The following is a 22,262-nucleotide window of genomic DNA, read 5'->3' on the forward strand; positions in this document are numbered from 1 at the left end:
TGTAAACACAGTCCAGATCAATGTAAATGGCACAGATCCATATATGGCAATGGCCTATTCGCATATAGACCTACTGCAGCTCTGATTGGTTTTGTCACACCGGTCTGTGTAGAGTATGAGCTGAGTCGTGCATGTCAATGTAATAGAATCCTACTCCGATGCCTTCTGCCTACAACAAAAGCTCTTGCATAGTTTGTTTTGTTTCGGTATGTTGCATTAAAAGTGGCTAATATTGCATTGATTCGATCACAATTGCCACAGTAAAGAGAAATGTTGATAGTGTTAACAGGGAAAACTCTAGAACAGTGGTCACCAACCTTTTCTGAGTCGATCACTTTGACTCAAAATGCAAGCTGAGATCTACCACTCAGATTTTCTTTTAACATGACTTTACCGCATATTGGCTTTGGTTGAATTGCCCTGCCAGTGCAATGTTGTTTGGGCCATTTTTAAAAATTATATTTCAACATTTGAGGTAGGCTATATGATCCCACCGGTAATAGATCCGTTGTTGTATTACTTGTGAGGCAAAGCTGAGTGAGTGAACATTTAAATAATTAGCTTTTTATTTTACTGGGCTGATGGTGCCTGCATCTGATGGTCAGTCTCAGCAGAGGGAGAGAGCAGAAGACTGAGGGTCCGCCTCTCAACATACCTCATCTCTCCCTTTCCTCCACTGACAATGACCAAAAAGGGACACCACCGTTCCAGCTGATAGCCAAACTCAAGTCGCACCGCATTATTTCTGCCTCATGCACAAATTCATGTTGTTACTCCTATGAACAGAGAAAGTGAAATATTCCTCGATATTAAAAAAGACCCAAGCCGCTAATAATAACAACAACGCAAGCCTATAGATACACGTTCCTACTCATTCATTACTGCTGCAGTGCTTGTTGTAGCGCTGAGTGGAAATAGGAAGAACTCGCATTTTATGGCTCATAGAAGTGTTGAATACAAAGTGTTGACAGCGCTGAGTAAGAATTTAAACATGAACTCACTCATAAAAACAGCAGCTCTTTGCTGTATTCGTTGATAGTCTCTCTCTAGTCATGGTTTTAAACGTATTGAAATCTCACAGTATCAACTTTCCTGCTACTTTATGGCAAACATGATAATCTGAGCCATTCGATTGGCCAGCGGTAAGCCTATAGGGCACTTGATTTGATCTCCAGGCCTGCCGGGAAGGCAGTTTGCACCTTCAATCACATGAAATGGTTCAAAATGGCAACAGTTCGCCTACCAGGAGCGCAGGGCAGCTGAATCAGGTGCACCTAACGCCAACAGCCCCAGACGAATGAAAAAAATAGGAACACAAGGCTTTATCATTTTCTTTTACAGAAATGTTTGGAGATGGACTAGGAATGCCTTAGAGATCGACCAGTCGATGGCGACCACTGCTCTAAAACGTTGAGTGAAGTTCAAACTCATGCTTCTCTCAGTGGGCTGATATTTTCTTCTGCACGGCAGTCCTGGGGGAGCTGCGCGCCCGCAGTTTAGAGGGAACATTGATGCTGAGAGTGTGTGAACTCTGGAATGGAGGGAGCACAGAGGCAAACAGAGTTGGAAAAAGAAGAATGAGAGAGAAAGGGAAAGAGAGAGATATATAGAAAGCGATATATAGAAAAAAGAGTGAAAGAGAGGCGGAACAGGTGTACATACTGCCAGGTAGGTCCCAGGTAGGTGACGAGGGTGGTTCCGCTATCAGACAGGAGGGAGGTGGGCACAACATTAGCTATGGGAGTCAAGAGTAGGAGAGGATGGGAGGAATGGGAGTGGATGGAGAGACAGGAAGACAGACTGACAGCAAAGCGAGACAGACAGGATTCATATGGTTAGACGTGTGAACCAATCACACAGCTGGAAAGAAGGGTCTGGAAAAAGTATTCAAGAGGGAAGAAACCAGGACTCCATTTACCACAGGAGCTGGGAGAAAAATATGAAAATAAAAAGACAGAACATGAATGTCAGTAAAACAAATTTGGGACATTAACTATATCCATAATGGATATAATAACATTTGTGTGAAAAACTAAATCAGGCAAATGGGTCAACAAAATATGTGGAAATGGATTTCAACATTTATAAACAGCAAGGTGATGATTGGGCATAGTTGAAATAAGGTTTTATGCAATTCCCTACAGACTTTTCCACCTGAACTTTTCGGGGAGAGAGATATTTGCATATTAGATTATTGAGTAAATTATATTACACAATGTGGCCATCAGATTATCATCAGTTGTTTTAAAACATGAATATTTTATATTGTGTAGAATGCAAAATACTCGTTCACTGTGTTGCTGGGGACATGGCTCTACATTCAGATTTGTTGAGGAAATATTATAGTGAGATGTCACATAAGGTCTACATAACAAATGGCACCCTATTCCCTATATAGTGCACTAGTTTTGACCAGAGTCATATGGGCCCTGGTCAAAAGTGGTATACTGTATAGGGAATAGGGTGCCATTTGGGATTCACACAAGGTCAGCAGGATGACTTGATGGGCACTGACAGACAGCGTCTCTGCTTTAGTTAGTCTGTGGCTGCTTTCACTAATTCATTTCTACCTACCTTTATCTTGTTTCCTTCTTCTACTCTATCTTACTGTATGTTCCTTTTCACTTCTACTACTTCCCTCACTCCCTTCCTCTCTGACTATGTATCATAGTAATATCATCATCAAGTACTACTGACTGTATGACAAAGAATTATTTCATACCGTCAACTGAGTATTAACTGTGTTGTACGAACCCTAACCTGTATAATGTGTACTACTGTACAACTAGAATTGCCCTAATGTTGACATTGTCCTATTTGTAGAATCAATGCCCTTTGATTTGTGCAGGCACCATGTTGGCAGCCCTAGCGGGTCTTGGTGGGGTCCTATGTGAGAGAGTATAGGGGTACAGTAAGGCGGTGAGTGAGGAAGGACTTACATAGTACTGGGAGTCCAGTCTTGGCATGGAGGCTGCTCTGCCATGGCCATCCAGGCCAGAGTAGCCCCCTAAATCAGCACCATTCTCCACCTGCCTCATCTCCACTGATTCCTGAAACAACACACAGTATGCAATTTAGGAAAAGTTTGCAACCACTAGTTGTGGGTACCAGAGGTTTAAGAGTGAATGGTTGCTTGCATATTTCCCATCTTTGGTATAATATATGTACTAAGTACCTGAGGTTTGTTGGAGTAGGGCACGTCCTCTGACTGGCCCCTCTGTAGAATCCTTTTTCTACTGCTGGACCGCTGGCCCTCCTGAGACAGTTGTTCTCCTGACTCTTTTATGGGACTTCTAGTGCTTGGTCTGAGGTTACACACACACACACACACCCACCCACCCATATTAGATTACATTATTAGTCAACATGATGTGCTACGTCTACCTGCTTTACTACATGTGTACAGTATTTGAATGTTAATCCATTGATATTCATGACTGTATGTCTGCTAAGAAAACCCCATGGGTGGGCACTCACACTGCATCACCATTAGTTAGAGAGGTGGTGGATGGTGGGGGCTCTGGCTGAGACTCTGGTTCAGGTTGGGAGGATGGCAGGGGATTGGCTCTGGAGACTGTTGTCCCCTCCTCCTGCATATGGGTCATGGGCATGGGGCGGAAGAAGGCTGGGCCCTTTTTATTCTTCAGGAGACACAGAGAGAGGAGAAAATAATCAAGTCACGTTACGAATGCATTAAATTCCATCCCATTTCTAGTCCTTCATCTGTCACAGTAGTGACAAATTCAATGGATTTGGAGCCTAAAACTCGCTACTAATTTGGCCCTAAAAGAACATCATAGGGCCCAATGCCTTTTTGTCTGTATGGGAAGATTTATCTCAGGAACATCCATGAGAGTCAGTCCCATGCATGAGTGCATTTTTGAGGCCCATAGATGTGGATAGAGGGCTCACTTGCCACAAAGCCTGTTTTAGCATGGGAAGCGCCATTGACAACTTTTACTATTTTGAAGAAGTGTAGATAGCCCTCAATGGCACTGCCCATGCTGTCATAGCAGCAAATATGGCAAAGATGAGCCCTCGATACAATCCTACCTTAATTGTCCCTGTGAAGTCCAGTCCCAGTTGCTGTTCCAGTCTCTTGGCCCGGTTCTGCTTGTAGTAGTCAAAGATCATGAGGGCAGCGTAGACCTTCCCCACTGTCAGCTCTCGGTTTACAACCGCAAAGGGGCAAAGAAGCTCATTGAACTCATCATCTGAAAGGAGAGAAGGAAGAAGGTGAGAAGGAAGAAGGAGAAATAAGAAAGTGAGGAAGAAGGTGAGAAGGAAGGAGGAGTGAAGGAAGAAGGTGAGAAGGAAGAAGGCGAGAAGGAAGGTGGAGAGAAGGAGATAAGGAAGAACGAGAGAAGGAAGGAGAGAGTAGTGGAGAAAGGGTGAAGCACTAGTTGTCTTCTCTCCACTACCAGTAGATGGCATCGGAGGAGACAGAATGAGGGTGAGTGTACTGTTGTCAGGCCGTGTGTGTGTATGTGTGTAAATATAGCTCCCACATACACAGTGTAGACGGAACAAGCAGTAAAAAGAGAGAGTAGAAATGAGTAGAAAGCCTGGCAGTTGAGCCTACACACTCCCTCGAGGGATGACTGGTCTTCGGTGAAGCTCAGTGCTCTGACGATTATTTCCTGTCTCTCTAAGTTCTTTCTCACTTCTTTCTCTCTATTGCTCTGCATTTCAGTTCCTCACTCACACCCTTTAAAACACACACACACACACACACACACACACACACACACACACACACACACACACACACACACACACACACACACACACACACACACACACACACACACACACACACACACACACACACACACACGGCTTACTTTTATATGGTGTGACCAGCAGGTCGACAGTCTTCTGAGGCAGGTTGGGCCAGACTCTGGAGATCTCTTTCCTCAGGTCAGCGTCACACAGACGCTGGGCCAGGACTCCTGATTAGAGACAAACACCTAGGTCACATCACATTTATCCACACTCATTCATCAGCACCACAAACTAATGTCCCACACATCCCCATCAGGGCCAATATGTATCAAGCATCTCAAAGTAGAGTGCTGATCTATGATCAGGTCCCCCCCTGTCCATGTAAGTTCATAAATTTGATCTAAATTTGATCCGGTCAGCATTCCTACTATTGATGCTTGATATATATGGCCCTGGACCGAGCAGGATGGGTTTATTAGGCCACCACCCTCTTCTTTGAATGATGACACAATATTAATGTGATTTCTGTAAGTAAACAAAATGAGTACCTTTATATATATATATATATATATATACTGCTCAAAAAAATAAAGGGAACACTTAAACAACACATCCTAGATCTGAATGAAAGTAATCATCTTATTAAATACTTTTTTCTTTACATAGTTGAATGTGCTGACAACAAAATCACACAAAAATAATCAATGGAAATCCAATTTATCAACCCATGGAGGTCTGGATTTGGAGTCACACTCAAAATTAAAGTGGAAAACCACACTACAGGCTGATCCAACTTTGATGTAATGTCCTTAAAACAAGTCAAAATGAGGCTCAGTAGTGTGTGTGGCCTCCACGTGCCTGTATGACCTCCCTACAACGCCTGGGCATGCTCCTGATGAGGTGGCGGATGGTCTCCTGAGGGATCTCCTCCCAGTCCAGGACTAAAGCATCCGCCAACTCCTGGACAGTCTGTGGTGCAACGTGGCGTTGGTGGATGGAGCGAGACATGATGTTCCAGATGTGCTCAATTGGATTCAGGTCTGGGGAACGGGCGGGCCAGTCCATAGCATCAATGCCTTGCTCTTGCAGGAACTTCTGATACACTCCAGCCACATGAGGTCTAGCATTGTCTTGCATTAGGAGGAACCCAGGGCCAACCGCACCAGCATATGGGGTCTGAGGATCTCATCTCGGTACCTAATGGCAATCAGGCTACCTCTGGCGAGCACATGGAGGGCTGTGCGGCCCCCCCAAAAAATGCCACCCCACACCATGACTGACCCACCGCCAAACCGGTAATGCAGAAGGATGTTGCAGGCAGCAGAACGTTCTCCACGGCGTCTCCAGACTCTATCACATCTGTCACCTGTGCTCAGTGTGAACCTGCTTTCATCTGTGAAGAGCACAGGGCGCCAGTGGCGAATTTGCCAATCTTGGTGTTCTCTGGAAAATGCCAAACATCCTGCACAGTGTTGAGCTGTAAGCACAACCCCCACCTGTGGACGTCGGGCCCTCATACCACCCTCATGGAGTCTGTTTCTGACCGTTTGAGCAGACACATGCAAATTTGTGGCCTGCTGGAGGTCATTTTACAGGGCTCTGGCAGTGCTTCTCCTGCTCCTCCTTGCACAAAGGCGGAGGTAGCGGTCCTGCTGCTGGGTTGTTGCCCTCCTACGGCCTCCTCCACGTCTCCTGATGTACTGGCCTGTCTCCTGGTAGCGCCTCCATGCTCTGAACACTACGCTGACAGACACAGCAAACCTTCTTGCCACAGCTCGCATTGATGTGCCATTCTGGATGAGCTGCACTACCTGAGCCACTTGTGTGGGTTGTAGACTCCGTCTCATGCTACCACTAGAGTGAAAGCACCGCCAGCATTCAAAAGTGACCAAAACATCAGCCAGGAAGCATAGGAACTGAGAAGTGGTCTGTGGTCCCCACCTGCAGAACCACTCCTTTATTGGGGGTGTCTTGCTAATTGCCTATAATTTCCACCTGTTGTCTATTCCATTTGCACAACAGCATGTGAAATTTATTGTCAATCAGTGTTGCTTCCTAAGTGGACAGTTTGATTTCACAGAAGTGTGATTGACTTGGAGTTACATTGTGTTGTTTAAGTGTTCCCTTTATTTTTTTGAGCAGTGTATATATATATATACTTAAAAAAAAATGTTTTACTTGATTTATGTTTTGTATTTATTCGTATTTGCCATATTCCCATTCTACTACTGTGGTTGGAGTGTGTTTGTGTGTAGAGGTGGTTAGGTTAAAGGTCACTGACCAGATGCCAGTTTAATCTCCAGAGCAGTGCGGATAAGCGCCATCAGAGTGGACGTGAAGTGCACCGTGTTGTCATCGGCAATGGGCATGTTCATCTTAACCAATCGCTAAGGAGAATAGAAACCATGGTGAGGGCCCATTAGAACACCCATGTTAGGATCAATAGCTCTTTCGGGAGGTTCTGTGTGCTGGCTGTAGAGTCTGAAACTGTCCTAAAATGGACACCGTACATACAGAATGAATTGATATGTTTCACTTGAGAGTGAGTGTGGACTTCTAACAGTCAGTGGATTCGCTTAGTTTCAGTCCAGCACACAGAAGAGCTTTCAAGGAACACAACAACACAAGACATCCCAGAGAGGAAAGAGAACATTCAGAGCAACACACCATGCAAATGGTAACGTGAGAGTGAGACTATGGGTCAATGTTTGAGATGGACATTGAGGGGGACATGCCCAACAAATCAATGTAATGTGTATTAGGACTCCTCAGAGAAATGCATGGTGAGTTCATCATCTTATGGACTCAGAGTAAAAAAATGACAAGTGACAGAAAAGTGACTTAATAGCAATTGAATAGAAACTATGAGTGGTGTGGATGAAGTGGAGTGTAGTTAGTCCTTTTCTGAATTCAGTAACCACAAAAATGAGAGAGCCAGTTCACATGTCAGCATGAATCCAAGGCAAGCCCTGGAGTAGTATGTTTTAGTACTGCTATGAAAGGATGAATGAATGAATGAAGCCATGTCTGTGTTATGGGCCCACACTCCTCCTAGCCTCCTTTCATTGTGAGAAGACTAGCAGAGTAGAGTGATAGGCTGCATCCCAAATGGCACACTACACCCTATATAGTGCACTACTTTTGACTAGGGCCCATAGGGCTCTGGGCAAAACTAGTACAATATATAGGGAATAGACTGCCAAATGAGACTCAGACATAGTGACATACATGCATGTAGAGCTTGATGCAGGGCTAATGGGGAGGCAGAATGAGGATGCAAAAACACGCAGAGACTGGGAAGGACGGATCCTATTGTCTTCAAGCCAAGCGGAGGGGAATCGCAGACGTGAGACGGTGTGTGTGTGTGTGTGTGTGTGTGTGTGTGTGTGTGTGTGTGTGTGTGTGTGTGTGTGTGCGCGTGCGAGCCTCCCTTGAGCTCAAGAGAGCGTACTTCCATGCGGGAGCTGTTACAATACAGAAGGAGAAGAGGAGAGGGGGAAGAGGAGGAAGAGGTGTGGAGGGCCTGACATGTCATGTAGTGCCCACTAGAGAGACAGGAAAACCACAGACACGTGAGACCATCACCCAAACATACAAATACTGTATATACACATATAGGTACACACATACTGTCAAAAACACACGAACGCACACACACACACACACACACACACACACACAAAGTGGAGTTAGGTAGATGAGAGGAAGGAAAAATCCCAACACGGAGGACAAGAAAGGTCATTTAGTAGGGATTGTGAAGCTCCGCTCAGAGCCAGTTGAAAACAGAGGGGGACAGAGATACACAGGTACCTCTGTTCATTAGGGAGGGAGTTGAGTGAGATGCATTTTCCACAACAGCAAAGAAAGGGAGGAAGAATGAAAAAAAGAGATGAAAAAAGCATTTTAAAAGGCTAGCCTCGCTCCAGTGTGCCATGTCTCCCTCTCATTTCTCCCTGTCGATTAATCTCTCAAAAGCAGGAGTTATATTTCGAGAAGCCACACACGTCAGACCCAACTAGTTGCTTGGCAGACGCTTTTATCCAGGGTACAGCTAGGTCTGTTTTAACAATGATTCATCTAGACAGCTGTTTACATGCTGGAACCACTCACAATGGTAAACGCCTGAGTACTGAACAATCGTTACCTTGGTCCACAATACAAGCTCTCTAAATGCTGCCACACAACACAGAACAGCTCATAGAGTATAGACTCAGGCAGAATGGAGAAGACTAGAGGGGAAAGGTTGTGTTTTTAATTGTATTACTCTTCTATAGGACTAATTAAAGGGGAATTCCGCCACTTTTTAACCTCGTATTCATTATATATTTTTATGTGAAACGGCACATTTGTTATACAGTGATTTTTCAAAACCTGCAACGAGTTTCTAGCTAACTTCATGTTAATAATGTGGCTTGTGTTAACTGTCAGTCTTCATTTCTTCTCAGTTGAACAGAATGAAAACCTAGTTTAAAAACAAAACAAGTCTAAATGGCCAGACGGAGAAGTGAGCACAGTAAACACCAAACGCCGAGAGAGGGCAGAAGAGAACATCAAACACAGACAGAAAGAGCAACAACAAGGACTCTACAAGAGCACAGCAGGAAGTGGCTGTGACAGACTGATAGAAGCCGGGAGAGATACAGGGCAGGTGGAAGTGAGTGACAGGGGTGAGAGGAAGACTGCTGGGGGAAGGGGGGGTGGAGGTCAGTCTACCTTGTAGGCGATTCTGGGCGGGCATTTCTTTCCCAAACCCAGCGGAGGGGACATGTGACGGAGCATCTCGTACATAGCGAGGTAGGTCATACGGCCACTTCACAGGGGGAGAAGTCACAGGAGGAGTTCACAGGGGTCAGAGAGAGGGTTGGATGAATCCAGGTAAGGTAGGAGGAGGGGGCAGGGGGAGTTAGAAATTACCAAAAGAAGAAGGTTAAACAGAAGAGAAAATGTCAAAAACAGAAATCTGTGTTATTTTAGATTTCCAGGGTAGTGGATTCCGGGGCGGGATTCCATCCCTGTCCTGCTTGAGACTGGGATGGATCACAGGGTTGGACAGGAAGAGGGTGGGGTGTTTTCTGGGAATTCAGATGGCAAAATCATGAGGTTGGATTGATCATGATGTATATATAGTATGTACATGTTTATGTATGTATGCTCAGGGCAAGGTTGCAGCTTCACTGTTCAGATGTCTTCTGTTCCTGCATGCTCCGAGACATCAGCAATAACCCAATTGAACAGTCTCCCGGGTCTACTCTGAGAAAACCATATAGGCCTACTGCATACTGCATTCAGTACGGTGAAAACAGAGATGATAATGAAGCCTGGTCAGTATACTGTAATGAGACTTACATCGTGGCATTGTTTTCCATTAGTTGCCATGGTTACCCACCAGCTGGTTTGTATGGGAGGTATGTGTGTGTGGGTGTGTGTGGTTGAATCTCTGGCACTAGGAGTCATTCACATTCATTCACTCTCCACTTCAACCTCATCCCTTTATGATTAAGGGGTGTGTGGGGTTGCAAACCTTGTAGGCCACCCTATTAGGACACTTCTTCCCTAAGCCGAGAGGAGGCGAGATAAAACGCAACAATTTGTACATATCCTGATAGCATATCCTTTCGCTGTAAAAGACAAGACAGGTTAGAGGAGGTTAGGACACAAACACAACCATTTCCATTGACTTAACATGTATATCCTCCATTGTGTGCAGTCATGGTCATTGAATAAAGCCCACCTGTAGATATGGTGCAGATATACACAGAGTATAGAAAACATGAACAACTCTTTCCACGACATACACTGACCAGGTGAATCCAGGGGGTACAACTCAATATTAGGAAGGTGTTCCTAATGTTTGGCATACTCAGTGTATAAATAACAAGCTTGCTTATCTATAGTCATACTTGACTACAGGGTTACTGAGAGGTTATAAGTCTGTGTCCCAAATGTAACCCTATAGCCTGTAAAGTGCAAAGGCCCAGAGTGGCATTGGGGACATTTAGGACTTCTCACCCTGCTGCATCTCAGCAGTTCCAGTATTTCTCAATGGGTCTGATAAATATACTGCTCAAAAATATAAAGGGAACACTTAAATAACACATCCTAGATCTGAATGAAAGAAATAATCTTATTAAATACTTTTTTTCTTTACATAGTTGAATGTGCTGACAACAAAATCACACAAAAATAATCAATGGAAATCCAATTTATCAACCCATGGAGGTCTGGATTTGGAGTCACACTCAAAATTAAAGTGGAAAACCACACTACAGGCTGATCCAACTTTGATGTAATGTCCTTAAAACAAGTCAAAATGAGGCTCAGTAGTGTGTGTGGCCTCCACGTGCCTGTATGACCTCCCTACAACGCCTGGGCATGTTCCTGATGCGGTGGCGGATGGTCTCCTGAGGGATCTCCTCCCAGACCTGGACTAAAGCATCCGCCAACACTGTGCTCAGTGTGAACCTGCTTTCATCTGTGAAGAGCACAGGGCGCCAGTGGCGAATTTGCCAATCTTGGTGTTCTCTGGAAAATGCCAAACGTCCTGCACGGTGTTGGGCTGTAAGCACAACCCCCACCTGTGGACGTCGGGCCCTCATACCACCCTCATGGAGTCTGTTTCTGACCGTTTGAGCAGACACATGCACATTTGTGGCCTGCTGGAGGTCAATTTGCAGGGCTTTTGCAGTGCTTCTCCTGCTCCTCCTTGCACAAAGGCGGAGGTAGCGGTCCTGCTGCTGGGTTGTTGCCCTCCTACGGCCTCCTCCACGTCTCCTGATGTACTGGCCTGTCTCCTGGTAGCGCCTCCATGCTCTGGACACTACGCTGACAGACACAGCAAACCTTCTTGCCACAGCTCGCATTGATGTGCCATCCTGGATGAGCTGCACTACCTGAGTCACTTGTGTGGGTTGTAGACTCCGTCTCATGCTACCACTAGAGTGAAAGCACCGCCAGCATTCAAAAGTGACCAAAACATCAGCCAGGAAACATAGGAACTGAGAAGTGGTCTGTGGTCCCCACCTGCAGAACCACTCCTTTATTGGGGGTGTCTTGCTAATTGCCTATAATTTCCACCTGTTGTCTATTCCATTTGCACAACAGCATGTGAAATTTATTGTCAATCAGTGTTACTTCCTAAGTGGACAGTTTGATTTCACAGAAGTGTGATTGACTTGGAGTTACATTGTGTTGTTTAAGTGTTCCCTTTATTTTTTTGAGCAGTATACTTTGGAAAGCAGCTGAGATGTGTTGTGTGATTTAAATCGTTTCTTCCCCCTCCACAATGACAGAATGAGAGGAGCTTCAGGGTCATCACGGAGAGCCTAGTGGATGGCGAGCAGAGATGAGCGGAGCGGAACCATGGACTTACATCAGTCTGCCTCTGAGGCCCTAGTCGGCACTCCAGGTGCCGGCTTAACGTCACTCAGCCCCACTAAAACGAGATCCCTCCCTGCCCGTCAATCGTTGTCAAACGTTACAGAGTCATCCCACTGGAACTTAGAGACATCTTTGATTTGTCACCGACTATTTGCTATACCCTTCACTATGACACTTCATCTCCCTCCCTTCACCTCTTCACTCCTGAACCTAAAACTGACGCTGTCTTGACTCGGGGGGGGGGGGGGGGAATCTAATCACCTGGAGGAGGATTAAAGACACCTACCAGGCAGCAGGGTCGTACTCGGCCCAAACACGGATGAATTCGTCCAGGTGGTGAGGCCCCAGGATAGAGGCGTCTCTGGTCAGGTACTCAAAGTTGTCCATGATGACCGCCACAAACAGATTGAGCATCTGGAAGAAGGGAGAGGGAGGTGGAGAGGTGAATGGTCCTTTCTTGCTGATCATTGGTCAATCATTGGACATTGGTCATCCTGATTGGTCATTCATTTGTGATGGCCCATACTGACCAGAAAGGAGCAGAGGAAGATGAAGGAGACAAAGTAGAAATAAGCAAAGTCACTGCCGCACTCCTTCCCTCCGGACCCTGACAGCTTATCACATGGATGGTTACTCAGACACGACAGCATGATCTCATGCCACGCCTCACCTGTTGCACTCCTGCAAAGGGACACACACACACATTGTAGATACACACATAAACACATGCAATGTAAGCACTGTATATCCATCATTGGACACTGTATATCTACCACAAACACCCCCATGAGCATAAGGAAATACATGGCTATTGTATTATATTATACTGCAATAGAAAGAATAGAAAGATATGTGAAAAAAGGTCTAAAATGGAGAATGTGGAGGCATGGTTACCTGAACAGAAGCATCAGAGCCTGGAAGAAGGTCTGGAAGTTGTTGTGGTGATTGATGGCTGATTCCTCATTCAGCTCAATGTTTCCAAACACCTGAAGGAAGCAGAAAGGGCCAGCATGGCAGTTAGAGGGATTCCCTGTATGTTATCTATAGTTGTGTCCCATATGGAACACCATTCCCTATATAGTGCACTACCTTTGACCAGAGTCCTATGGGTTCTGGTCAAAAGTAGTGCACTATGTAGGGAATAGGGTGCCATTTGAGACACAAAATGTGTGAGTTAGAAATAGGGAAGTGGTTTGTATAAGAAAGTGATCCCAGGAGCTAGTGCTGATTGTATCAGCAATTGCAGGATTCGATACGATGCAATATAATGCTATCGCCAAAAAACACATTAGCCACAAATCATTACTTTTCTCAAATCCTACCAGAGTAGGCAGAAGACTGTGTGTGTGTGTGTGTGTGTGCATGTCAACACATTACCACCACCATACTTGACCATTGGTATGAATTTTTTACTGTGGAATGTAGTGTTGGGTTTTCGCCAGACATAACTGTAGCCATGTCATCCAAAAAGTCAATTTATGTTGGCCAAAAAGCACCTGGATGATCGTCAAGACTCCTGGAAGAATGTTGGACAGATGAGTCAGAAGTGGAACTTTTAGGATGACATGGGTCCCATTATGTCTGAGGAAAACCCAACACTGCATTCCACAGTAAGAATCTCATACCAATGGTCAAGAATGATGGCGGTATTGTGATGGCTTGGGATGCTTTGGTGCCTCAGGAACAGGACAACTTGCTATCATTGAAGGAACCATGAATTTTTTTCAGAGAATTCTAAAGGAAAATGTCAGGTCCAACCGTCTGTGAGCTGAAGCGCTACTGGGTCATGCAGCAAGACAATGATCCAGAACACACAAGCAAGTCTACATCAGAATGGCTGAAAAGAAACATATTTGAAGTTTTTGAATGGCCCAGTCAAAGTCCAGACCTAAACCCCATTGAGATGTTGTGGCAGTACCTGAAACCCACAAATGTCACGGAGTTAAAGCAGTTCTGCATGGAAGAGTGGGACAATATTCCTCCACAGCGATGTGAGAGACTGATCAACAGCTACAGGAAGCGTTTGGTTGCAGTCATTGCAGCTAAAGGTGGCGCAAACCAGTTATTGAGTGTAAGGAGGCAATTACTTTTTCACACAGATGCTTTGTGTGTTGTGTAACTTTGTTTATATAATAAATTAATTCATTATCAACATTTTGGATTATTTGTTCACTCAGGTTTTGGTTGAAAATCTATTAACATTCAGAGTAACAAATATGCAAAAATAGAGAAAATCAGAAAGGGGGCAAATACTTGTACAGTACCAGTCAAAAGTTTGGACACACCTACCAGGGTTTTTCTTTATTTTTACTATGTTCTACATTGTAGAATAATAGTGAAGACATCAAAACTATGAAATAACACATGGAAACATGAAGTAACCGCAAGTGTTAAACAAATCAAAATATATTTTATATTTGAGATTCTTCAAAGTAGCCACCCTTTGCCTTGATGACAGCTTTGCACACTCTTGGCATTCTCTCAACCAGCTTCACGATGTTGTCATCTTTTCAACAGGACAATGACCCAACACACCTCCAGGCTGTGTAAGGGCTATTTGACCAAGAAGGAGAGTGATGGAGTGCTGCATCAGATGACCTGCCCTCCACAATCACCCAACCTCAACCCAATTGAGATGGTTTGGGATGAGTTGGATCACAGAGTGAAGGAAAAGCAGCCAACAAGTGCTCAGCATATGTGGGAACTCCTTCAAGACTGTTGGAAAATCATTCCAGGTGAAGTTGGTTGGGAGAATGCCAAAAGTGTGCAAATCAAAACCCAAAAACTTTTGGTCCCTAAAATGGGGGACTTTGTACAAAATGTGCTGTAATTTCTAAACGGTTCACCCGATATGGATGAAAATACCCTCAAATTAAAGCTGACAGTCTGCACCACATCCAAACTGCTGGAGTACAGAGCTAAAATACAAATAATTCACTGTCCTAATACTTTTGGAGTTCACTGTAGCTATCTAGAAATCTTTATAATCTAATAACAATAGAATTTAATGACATGGTGACACCCTGTATTCTGCCCAAGTCCACACTTATAGGGTACATCCAAATGGCACACAATTTTTGATATTCCCTATATAGTGCACTACTTTTGACAAAGGCACTATATGGGGATAGCGTGCCATTTGGGATGCACAGATAGTCCTGATGATAACAAAGAGCCAGATAAGCTTCTGTTGGCTCCCTGTTTAATTGGGATATGAAGTTTGTCACTCATGGTGGGGGGTGTCCTGATCCACCCCTCCCTCTGGGGCCCTGTAGTAATTATACAGCATCTCATTATACAGCATCGCTGATTAAATGAGGACTCTTTTACCAGAAGACACAATTACCATTGATTTACAATGCCATGCTAATATAGAGGATGGCACGCACCTCCATTGTGCATACAATTGATCAGATTTGCTGCCACATAGGCTTCCTTTTAAATGAGCAATCAACTTTAAAGATTGGAACCATCTGTTTAAGAGGAGAGCCAGGTTCTCTGTGTGTCTCTCCCATAGAGGAGAAGCTATTGACATTCTCTTTATGATATATAACATAGTTTAGCATAGTCATCGTCACTGGACGTGTGTGTGGTATGACTCACCTGCATGCCGATGATGGCGTAGATGAAGAAGAGCATAGCGATGAGGAGGCAGACGTAAGGTAGGGCCTGGAAATAGAAAATACACACACGCACCGAGAAGTTAACAGCCCAGTAAGGTTTAATAGTCTTATTTATGGAGCAGAGCAGCCAACGTGACCCGCGGGGTTGATTTCCTTAATCACATATATCCCAGACAAGGGAAGGGTACACATTAATCAGAAATAATGAGCTACCTTTTAACACTCTGTAGCAACTATCCATTTTCATTGGGGCTTAAAAGCTCTCACCACCCCACATTTAACCTGCTATCAAATTAACTATTCTTGGCAATGTCCTTGTTCTCTCTACGACGAAAGCTCCATAGAACAAACCACTTCTCTAAGACTCCAAATAAACATCAATATCACTCCAAATGCCATTAAAGGGATACTTTGGGATTTTGGCTTGCGTTAGCACAATGACTGTAAGCCTATGGGTGCTAGCAGATACTCGTAGACTTCCAGTCATTGTGCTAACGCCAGTTAGCATTGGCCCCCGAAACTACCTCTAACTTCCTTCATACTGGACACAGACACATTTAAATGGTATCTATGAGTTCATCTGATGAAGTAGATAGAGGGCCTCATTGCCAAAATCGCTAAGTATCCCTTTAAGTATACACAAACGCAAAAGAAAGATGTCCTCATTTTATTTCCTTATCTCCCCTTACAGTTCAATCTATATGCTTACACTTATTACAAAATAATGAATCAGCCTATATTCATTAAATTCACTACTGATCAGATGAACACCATGTAACTCTCAAATCAAGAGTCCATGTTGAGTAGGCAGGGGTCGAACCTCAGGGTCAAGGGTCAGAGGTGAGAGGTCAGTGAATCACCTTGAAGGACTGGACAAAGGTCCATAGCAGGATGCGAATGGTGTAGCCCTGCCTCAGCAGCTTGATGAGCCTGGCCGCCCTGAACAGCCTCAGGAAACTCAGATTGATCAGCTTGTCCTGCAGGAGGAGACACACTGGAATTCAAACTGGTCTTGGATCAGATTTGGGTTACATTCAGAATGGTTGAGATTAACAAGGGGGCTCAGTGAAGCAGTGGTACCATTTCAGTGAAGAGTATCTACCTATCCATTTATGTATGACCATTCCGCCAAGGGAATGGTCAAAAGCAACGGGAACAAGACACTTACCGTCTAGAGAGGCCCATAGTGTCAGAGAGGGAGCACAGGCACCAGCAAAGAAATAGCAGAAGATGGAAACACAGTGAGAGAAAGATAGAAAACCAGAGAGAGAGAGAAGAAAAAGACTATCACTGGGAGAGAAATCCCACACAAAGGGACATTTCTTCCACAAAGAGAGTTAAATAGTAAACGGACTACTCCAATCTTTACACTTACATTTTAGTCATTTAGCAGACACTCTTATCCAGAGCGACTTACAGTAGTGAATGCATACATTTCATTTCATACATTTTTTTTCCCTGTGCTGGCCGCCCGTGGGAATCGAACCCACAACCCTGGCGTTGCAAACACCATGCTCTACCAACTGAGCTACAGGGAAGGCTGCACATAGACTTTTCCTGATCCCCCTTTCAAACTCCGCCTGCCACTCCGGTCTGTCCCCCAGCTCCATACTAATCTATCCAGAAGGCGAGACAGCTCTCAGCCATCCCCAGCAGCTCTCTAAAGCAGGAGGATATGCTGGTGGCTTCTACTGATTACCTCACCAATAGTAATGTAACTTGGTTAAACCTCATGAAAACATCCTCATTCAAGGAGTAAATGTATTATGAGTGAAGACATACAGGCACGACTGCATATAGGAGAATCGCTACGTGCCGATGCATTTTGTTAATTGCCATATAAACTCAGCAAAAAAAGAAAAGTCCCTTTTTCAGGACCCTGTCTTTCAAAGATCATTTGTAAAAATCCAAATAACTTCACAGGTCTTCATTGTAAAGGGTGTTTCCCATGCTTGTTACATTTACATTACATTTACGTCAATTAGCAGACGCTCTTATCCAGAGCGACTTACAAATTGGTGCATTCACCTTATGATATCCAGTGGAACAACCACTTTACAATAGTACATCTATATCTTTTTTTTTGGGGGGGGGGGGGGGTTAGAAGGATTACTTTATCCTATCCCATAAACAATTAATGAACATGCACCTGTGGAACGGTCGTTATTAAGTCACAGTTATGAAAACTTAGGACACTAAAGAGGCCTTTCTACTGACTACTGAAAAACACCAAAAAGAAAGATACCCAGGGTCCCTGCTCATCTGTGTGAACGTGCCTTAGGCATGCTGCAAGGAGGCATGAGGACTACAGATGTGGCCAGAGCAATAAATTGCAATGTCCGTACTGTGAGACACCTAAGACAGCGCTACAGGGAGACAGGATGGACAGCTGATTGTCCTTGCAGTCGCAGACCACGTGTAACACCTGCAAAGGATCGGTACATCCGAACATCACACCTGCGGGTCAGTTACAGGATGACAACAACAACTGCCCGAGTTACACCAGGAACGCACAATCCCTCCATCAGTGCTCAGACTGTCCGCAATAGGCTGAGAGAGGCTGGACTGAGGGCTTGTAGGCCTGTTGTAAGGCAGGTCCTCACCAGACATCACCGGCAACAACGTTGCCTATGGGCACAAACCCACCATCGCTGGACCTGACAGGACTGGAAAAAAGTGCTCTTCACTGACGAGTCGTGGTTTTGTCTCATGGTCGGATTCGTGGTTTTGAATCCGATGGTCGGATTCACGTTTATCGCCGAAGGAATGAGCGTTACACCGAGGCCTGTACTCTGAAGCGGGATCAATTTGGAGGTGGAGGGTCCGTCATGGTCTGGGGTGGTGTGTCACAGCATCATCGGACTGAGCTTGTTGTCATTGCAGGCAATCTCAATGCTGTGCGTTACAGGGAAGACATCCTCCTCCCTCATGTGGTACCCTTCCTGCAGGCTCATCCTGACATGACACTCCAGCATGACAATGCCATCAGCCATACTGCTCATTCTGTACGTGATTTCCTGCAAGACAGGAATGTCAGTGTTCTGCCATGGCCAGCGAAGAGCCCGGATCTCAATCCCATTGAGCACGTCTGGGACCTGTTGGATCAGAGGGTGAGGGCTAGGGCCATGCCCCCCAGGTGCCTTGGTGGAAGAGTGAGGTAACATCTCACAGCTAGAACTGGCAAATCTGGTGTAGTCCATGAGGAGGAGATGTACTGCAGTACTTAATGCAGCTGGTGGCCACACCAGATACTGACTGTTACTTTTGATTTTGACCCCCCCCCCCTTTGTTCAGGGACACATTATTCCATTTCTGTGAGTCACATGTTTGTGGAACTTGTTCGGTTTATGTCTCAGTTGTTGAATCTGGTTATGATCATACAACTATTTACACATGTTAAGTTTGCTGAAAATAAACGCAGTTGACAGAGAGAGGACGTTTCTTTTTTGCAGAGTTTATATTAGCCATAAAATAAGTTGTATGGGCACATTGTACTGAAACAGCTCTTACATAAAGTAAGATATTGTATAGGGTCATGGTAGCAGCACTTACCTTAATCTCTGTGACCAAGATGTCTGTGATACTCCCCAATACTGTCACAAAGTCAAACACGTTCCAAGCTGCCTTCAGGTAATTCTGCAACAGAGGAAGAGAGAGGAAGAAAGAGAAAGAGAGAAATAGAGGGAGAGATGGTGAGAGTGGGGGGAGGGAGAGGGATAAAGAGGTTTTATTATGATTGGTACCAAGCCCTTGCCCTTTAAATGCTTTCCTCAGGCCACACTCCACAGAGCATGTCTTCTAAGCTCCTCAAATGAGGCGGCTTTTAATGAGTTGCTTTGAGTTTCATTAAAAGGCCATCCAATATATAGCCTACAGAGTGTCACTCACTCCCAGACACACACACACTTAGAAATTCTAAACAGCGGCATAGAACTAAGACAGACAGGTGAATCTGTCAGGTGGCATGGCAGTGAGCATACGCTCCTCCTGGGGAGCATAGCAATTTGAAACTACATAGGCGCCCAGAGAGAGAGGGAGAGAGAGAGAGCGAGCGCGAGAGAGAGAGAGAGAGAGAGAGAGGCCCATCCATCTGGGCTAAGTGCTGAACAGGTGGAGGTAATTGGCGTGTGAGAAAAGCCATATGACAAATGAGCCTGGGGATGAACTGTGAATGAATCTGGAGATGAAGAGCCTCGCAGAGGGGCCAGGTGGCCCGGAGCTGCCTGGGAGATGAATTCCTCCCCTCCCTCCATCCCACTGCTTTACCTCCCACCCTCATACCCTAAATTGAAGCTGTTGTATCATCCCCAACACACACCTCACCTCACCCACCGGTGGCTCTTGCTGAAGGCTTGTCAGCCTACGCTCATCCAGACTACCCCCGGCCATCCATTAACCGTCCAATGTTTTCACAAAGGCTCTTTATCAGTCTCTGTCCTGATTTCCCCCTTTTTCTATCTCTGCCTCTGTTTCTCTGTCTCTCTTCCCCACCCTGGTACTCAGTCATCGACAGTTGAAGTCGGAAGTTTACATACACCTTAGCCAAATACATTTAAACTCAGCTTTTCACAATTTCTGACATTTAATCCTAGAAAAGAATTCCCTGTCTTAGGTCATTTAGGATCACCACTTTATTTTAAGAATGTGAAATGTCAGAATAATAGTATAGAGAAGGATGATTTCAGCTTTTATTTCTTTCATCACATTTCCAGTGGGTCAGAAGTTTACATACACTCAATTAGTATTTGCTAGCATTGGCTTTAAATTGTTTAACTTGGGTCAAACATTTCGGGTAGCCTTCCACAAGCTTCCCACAATACATTGGGTGAATTCTGGCCCATTCCTCCAGACAGAGCTGGTGTAACTGAGTCAGGTTTGTAGGCCTCCTTGCTCGCACATGCTTTTTCATTTCTGCCCACAAATTTTGATTTTCTTCGGCTTGCAAGCCTCCCCCTTTTTCCTCCAAACATAACGATGGTCAATATGGCCAAACAGTTCTATTTTTGTTTCATCAGACCAGAGGACATTTCTCCAAAAGGTACGGTCTTTATCCCCAAGTGCAGTTGCAAACCGTAGTCTGGCTTTTTTATGGCGGTTTTGGAGCTGTAGCTTCTTCCTTGCTGAGCGGCCTTTCAGGTTATGTCGATACAAGACTAGTTTTACTGTGGATATAGATACTTTGTACCCGTTTCCTCCAGCATCTTCACAAGGTCCTTTGCTGTTGTTCTGGGATTGATTTGCACTTTTCACACCAAAGTACATTAATCTCTAGGAGACAGAACGTGTCTCCTTCCTGAGTGTTATGACGGCTGCGTGGTCCCATTGTGTTTATACTTGCGTACTATTGTTTGTACAGATGAACGTGGTAACTTCAGGTGTTTGGAAATTGCTGAACCAGACATGTGGAGGTCTACAATTTTTTTCTGAGGTCTTGGCTGATTTCTTTTAATTTTCCCATGATGTCAAGCAAAGAGGCACTGAGTTTGAAGGTAGACCACAAGCTTCTAAAGCCATGACATAATTTTCTGGAATTTTCCAAGCTGTTTAAAGGCACAGTCAACTTAGTGTATGTAAACTTCTGACCCACTGGAATTGTGATACAGTGAATTAGAAGTAAATCATTTGTCTGTAAACAATTGTTGGAAAAATGACTTGTGTCATGCACACAGTAGATGTCCTAACCGACTTGCCAAAACTATAGTTTGTTAACAAGAAATTTGTGGAGGTGGTTGAAAAACGAGTTTTAATGACTCCAAACTAAGTGTATTTAAACTTCCGACTTCAACTGTATTTTCCCAAAAAAGACAACTTGAGTGATTCCAAAATTAGTCTACAGTCTATTTTCCTAAATGCTTAGATAGATAGTGACCATGTGCTGTAATGTATGGAGAGATGGAGGCTCACCAGTGGTCCGAAAGCGATGATCTTGAGGATGCACTCTAGTGTGAAGAGAGCTGTGAACACAATGTTCAGGTACTTCAGCATGGCCTCATACAGCTCCGGAGCACCGTGAAACTGAAGGCAGAGGTCAGAAGTCAGGCAAAGGTCAGGAAGATGTCAGAGGTCAACATTCATTCCCACTGAACATGAGGAAATGATAATCGGCATGTCCATTTCCAATGTCAGACAGACCATTGTAATACTTGTTAAAGTTATCCTTCCTTCTGCCTTCATCTTTCTTTCTCTATCTGTCACACAGTGTGTGTGTGTGTGTGTGTGTGTGTGTGTGTGTGTGTGTGTGTGTGTGTGTGTGTGTGTGTGTGTGTGTAAAACACCCCGTCCCTAATTAATTGACCAGTAATTAACAAACACATATAGTATCTCCAGGCCTCCATGCATAGCAACTGCATACAATCCACTAATGCGCTCCTTTGGAACATCTCCATTTAAAAAAGTATAATAAATCAATTGTATATACACCACAATAAATCCATTATTTATTTTAATCAGGTCTAAAGAAACATTATTATATGAAGAAAATGTATTTCAGATGGAACAGAATATGAGTTGGTATGTTATCTAGCCAACTGACAAGAT

The 22,262-nt window shown here is 44.5% G+C and overlaps 1 protein-coding gene across 3 annotated transcripts in view; it reads right to left on the reverse strand.

The window, feature by feature from the left end:
• Window positions 1–22,262, reverse strand: part of LOC106567450 (voltage-dependent N-type calcium channel subunit alpha-1B) — a 225,761-nt gene that overhangs the window by 11,795 nt on the left and 191,704 nt on the right. For 2 of the 3 annotated variants that reach the window (XM_082955416.1, XM_082955415.1), the window contains exons 30-44: window positions 21,630–21,740; window positions 19,278–19,361; window positions 16,586–16,702; window positions 15,706–15,771; window positions 12,997–13,088; window positions 12,633–12,783; window positions 12,389–12,516; window positions 9,439–9,535; window positions 7,007–7,112; window positions 4,845–4,952; window positions 4,054–4,214; window positions 3,478–3,641; window positions 3,176–3,305; window positions 2,940–3,050; window positions 1,663–1,701 (exon numbers count right to left, since the gene is read on the reverse strand). In XM_082955416.1, coding sequence (XP_082811542.1) covers window positions 1,663–1,701; window positions 2,940–3,050; window positions 3,176–3,305; window positions 3,478–3,641; window positions 4,054–4,214; window positions 4,845–4,952; window positions 7,007–7,112; window positions 9,439–9,535; window positions 12,389–12,516; window positions 12,633–12,783; window positions 12,997–13,088; window positions 15,706–15,771; window positions 16,586–16,702; window positions 19,278–19,361; window positions 21,630–21,740 — 1,665 coding nt within the window. The remainder of the gene's footprint in view (window positions 1–1,662; window positions 1,702–2,939; window positions 3,051–3,175; window positions 3,306–3,477; window positions 3,642–4,053; window positions 4,215–4,844; window positions 4,953–7,006; window positions 7,113–9,438; window positions 9,536–12,388; window positions 12,517–12,632; window positions 12,784–12,996; window positions 13,089–15,705; window positions 15,772–16,585; window positions 16,703–19,277; window positions 19,362–21,629; window positions 21,741–22,262) is intronic. The other variant, XM_082955417.1, reaches the window with a different exon arrangement.

Source organism: Salmo salar, chromosome 01 (genome assembly GCF_965601325.2).
Source record: "Salmo salar chromosome 01, fSalSal1, whole genome shotgun sequence".
NCBI classification, from domain to species: Eukaryota; Metazoa; Chordata; class Actinopteri; order Salmoniformes; family Salmonidae; genus Salmo; species Salmo salar.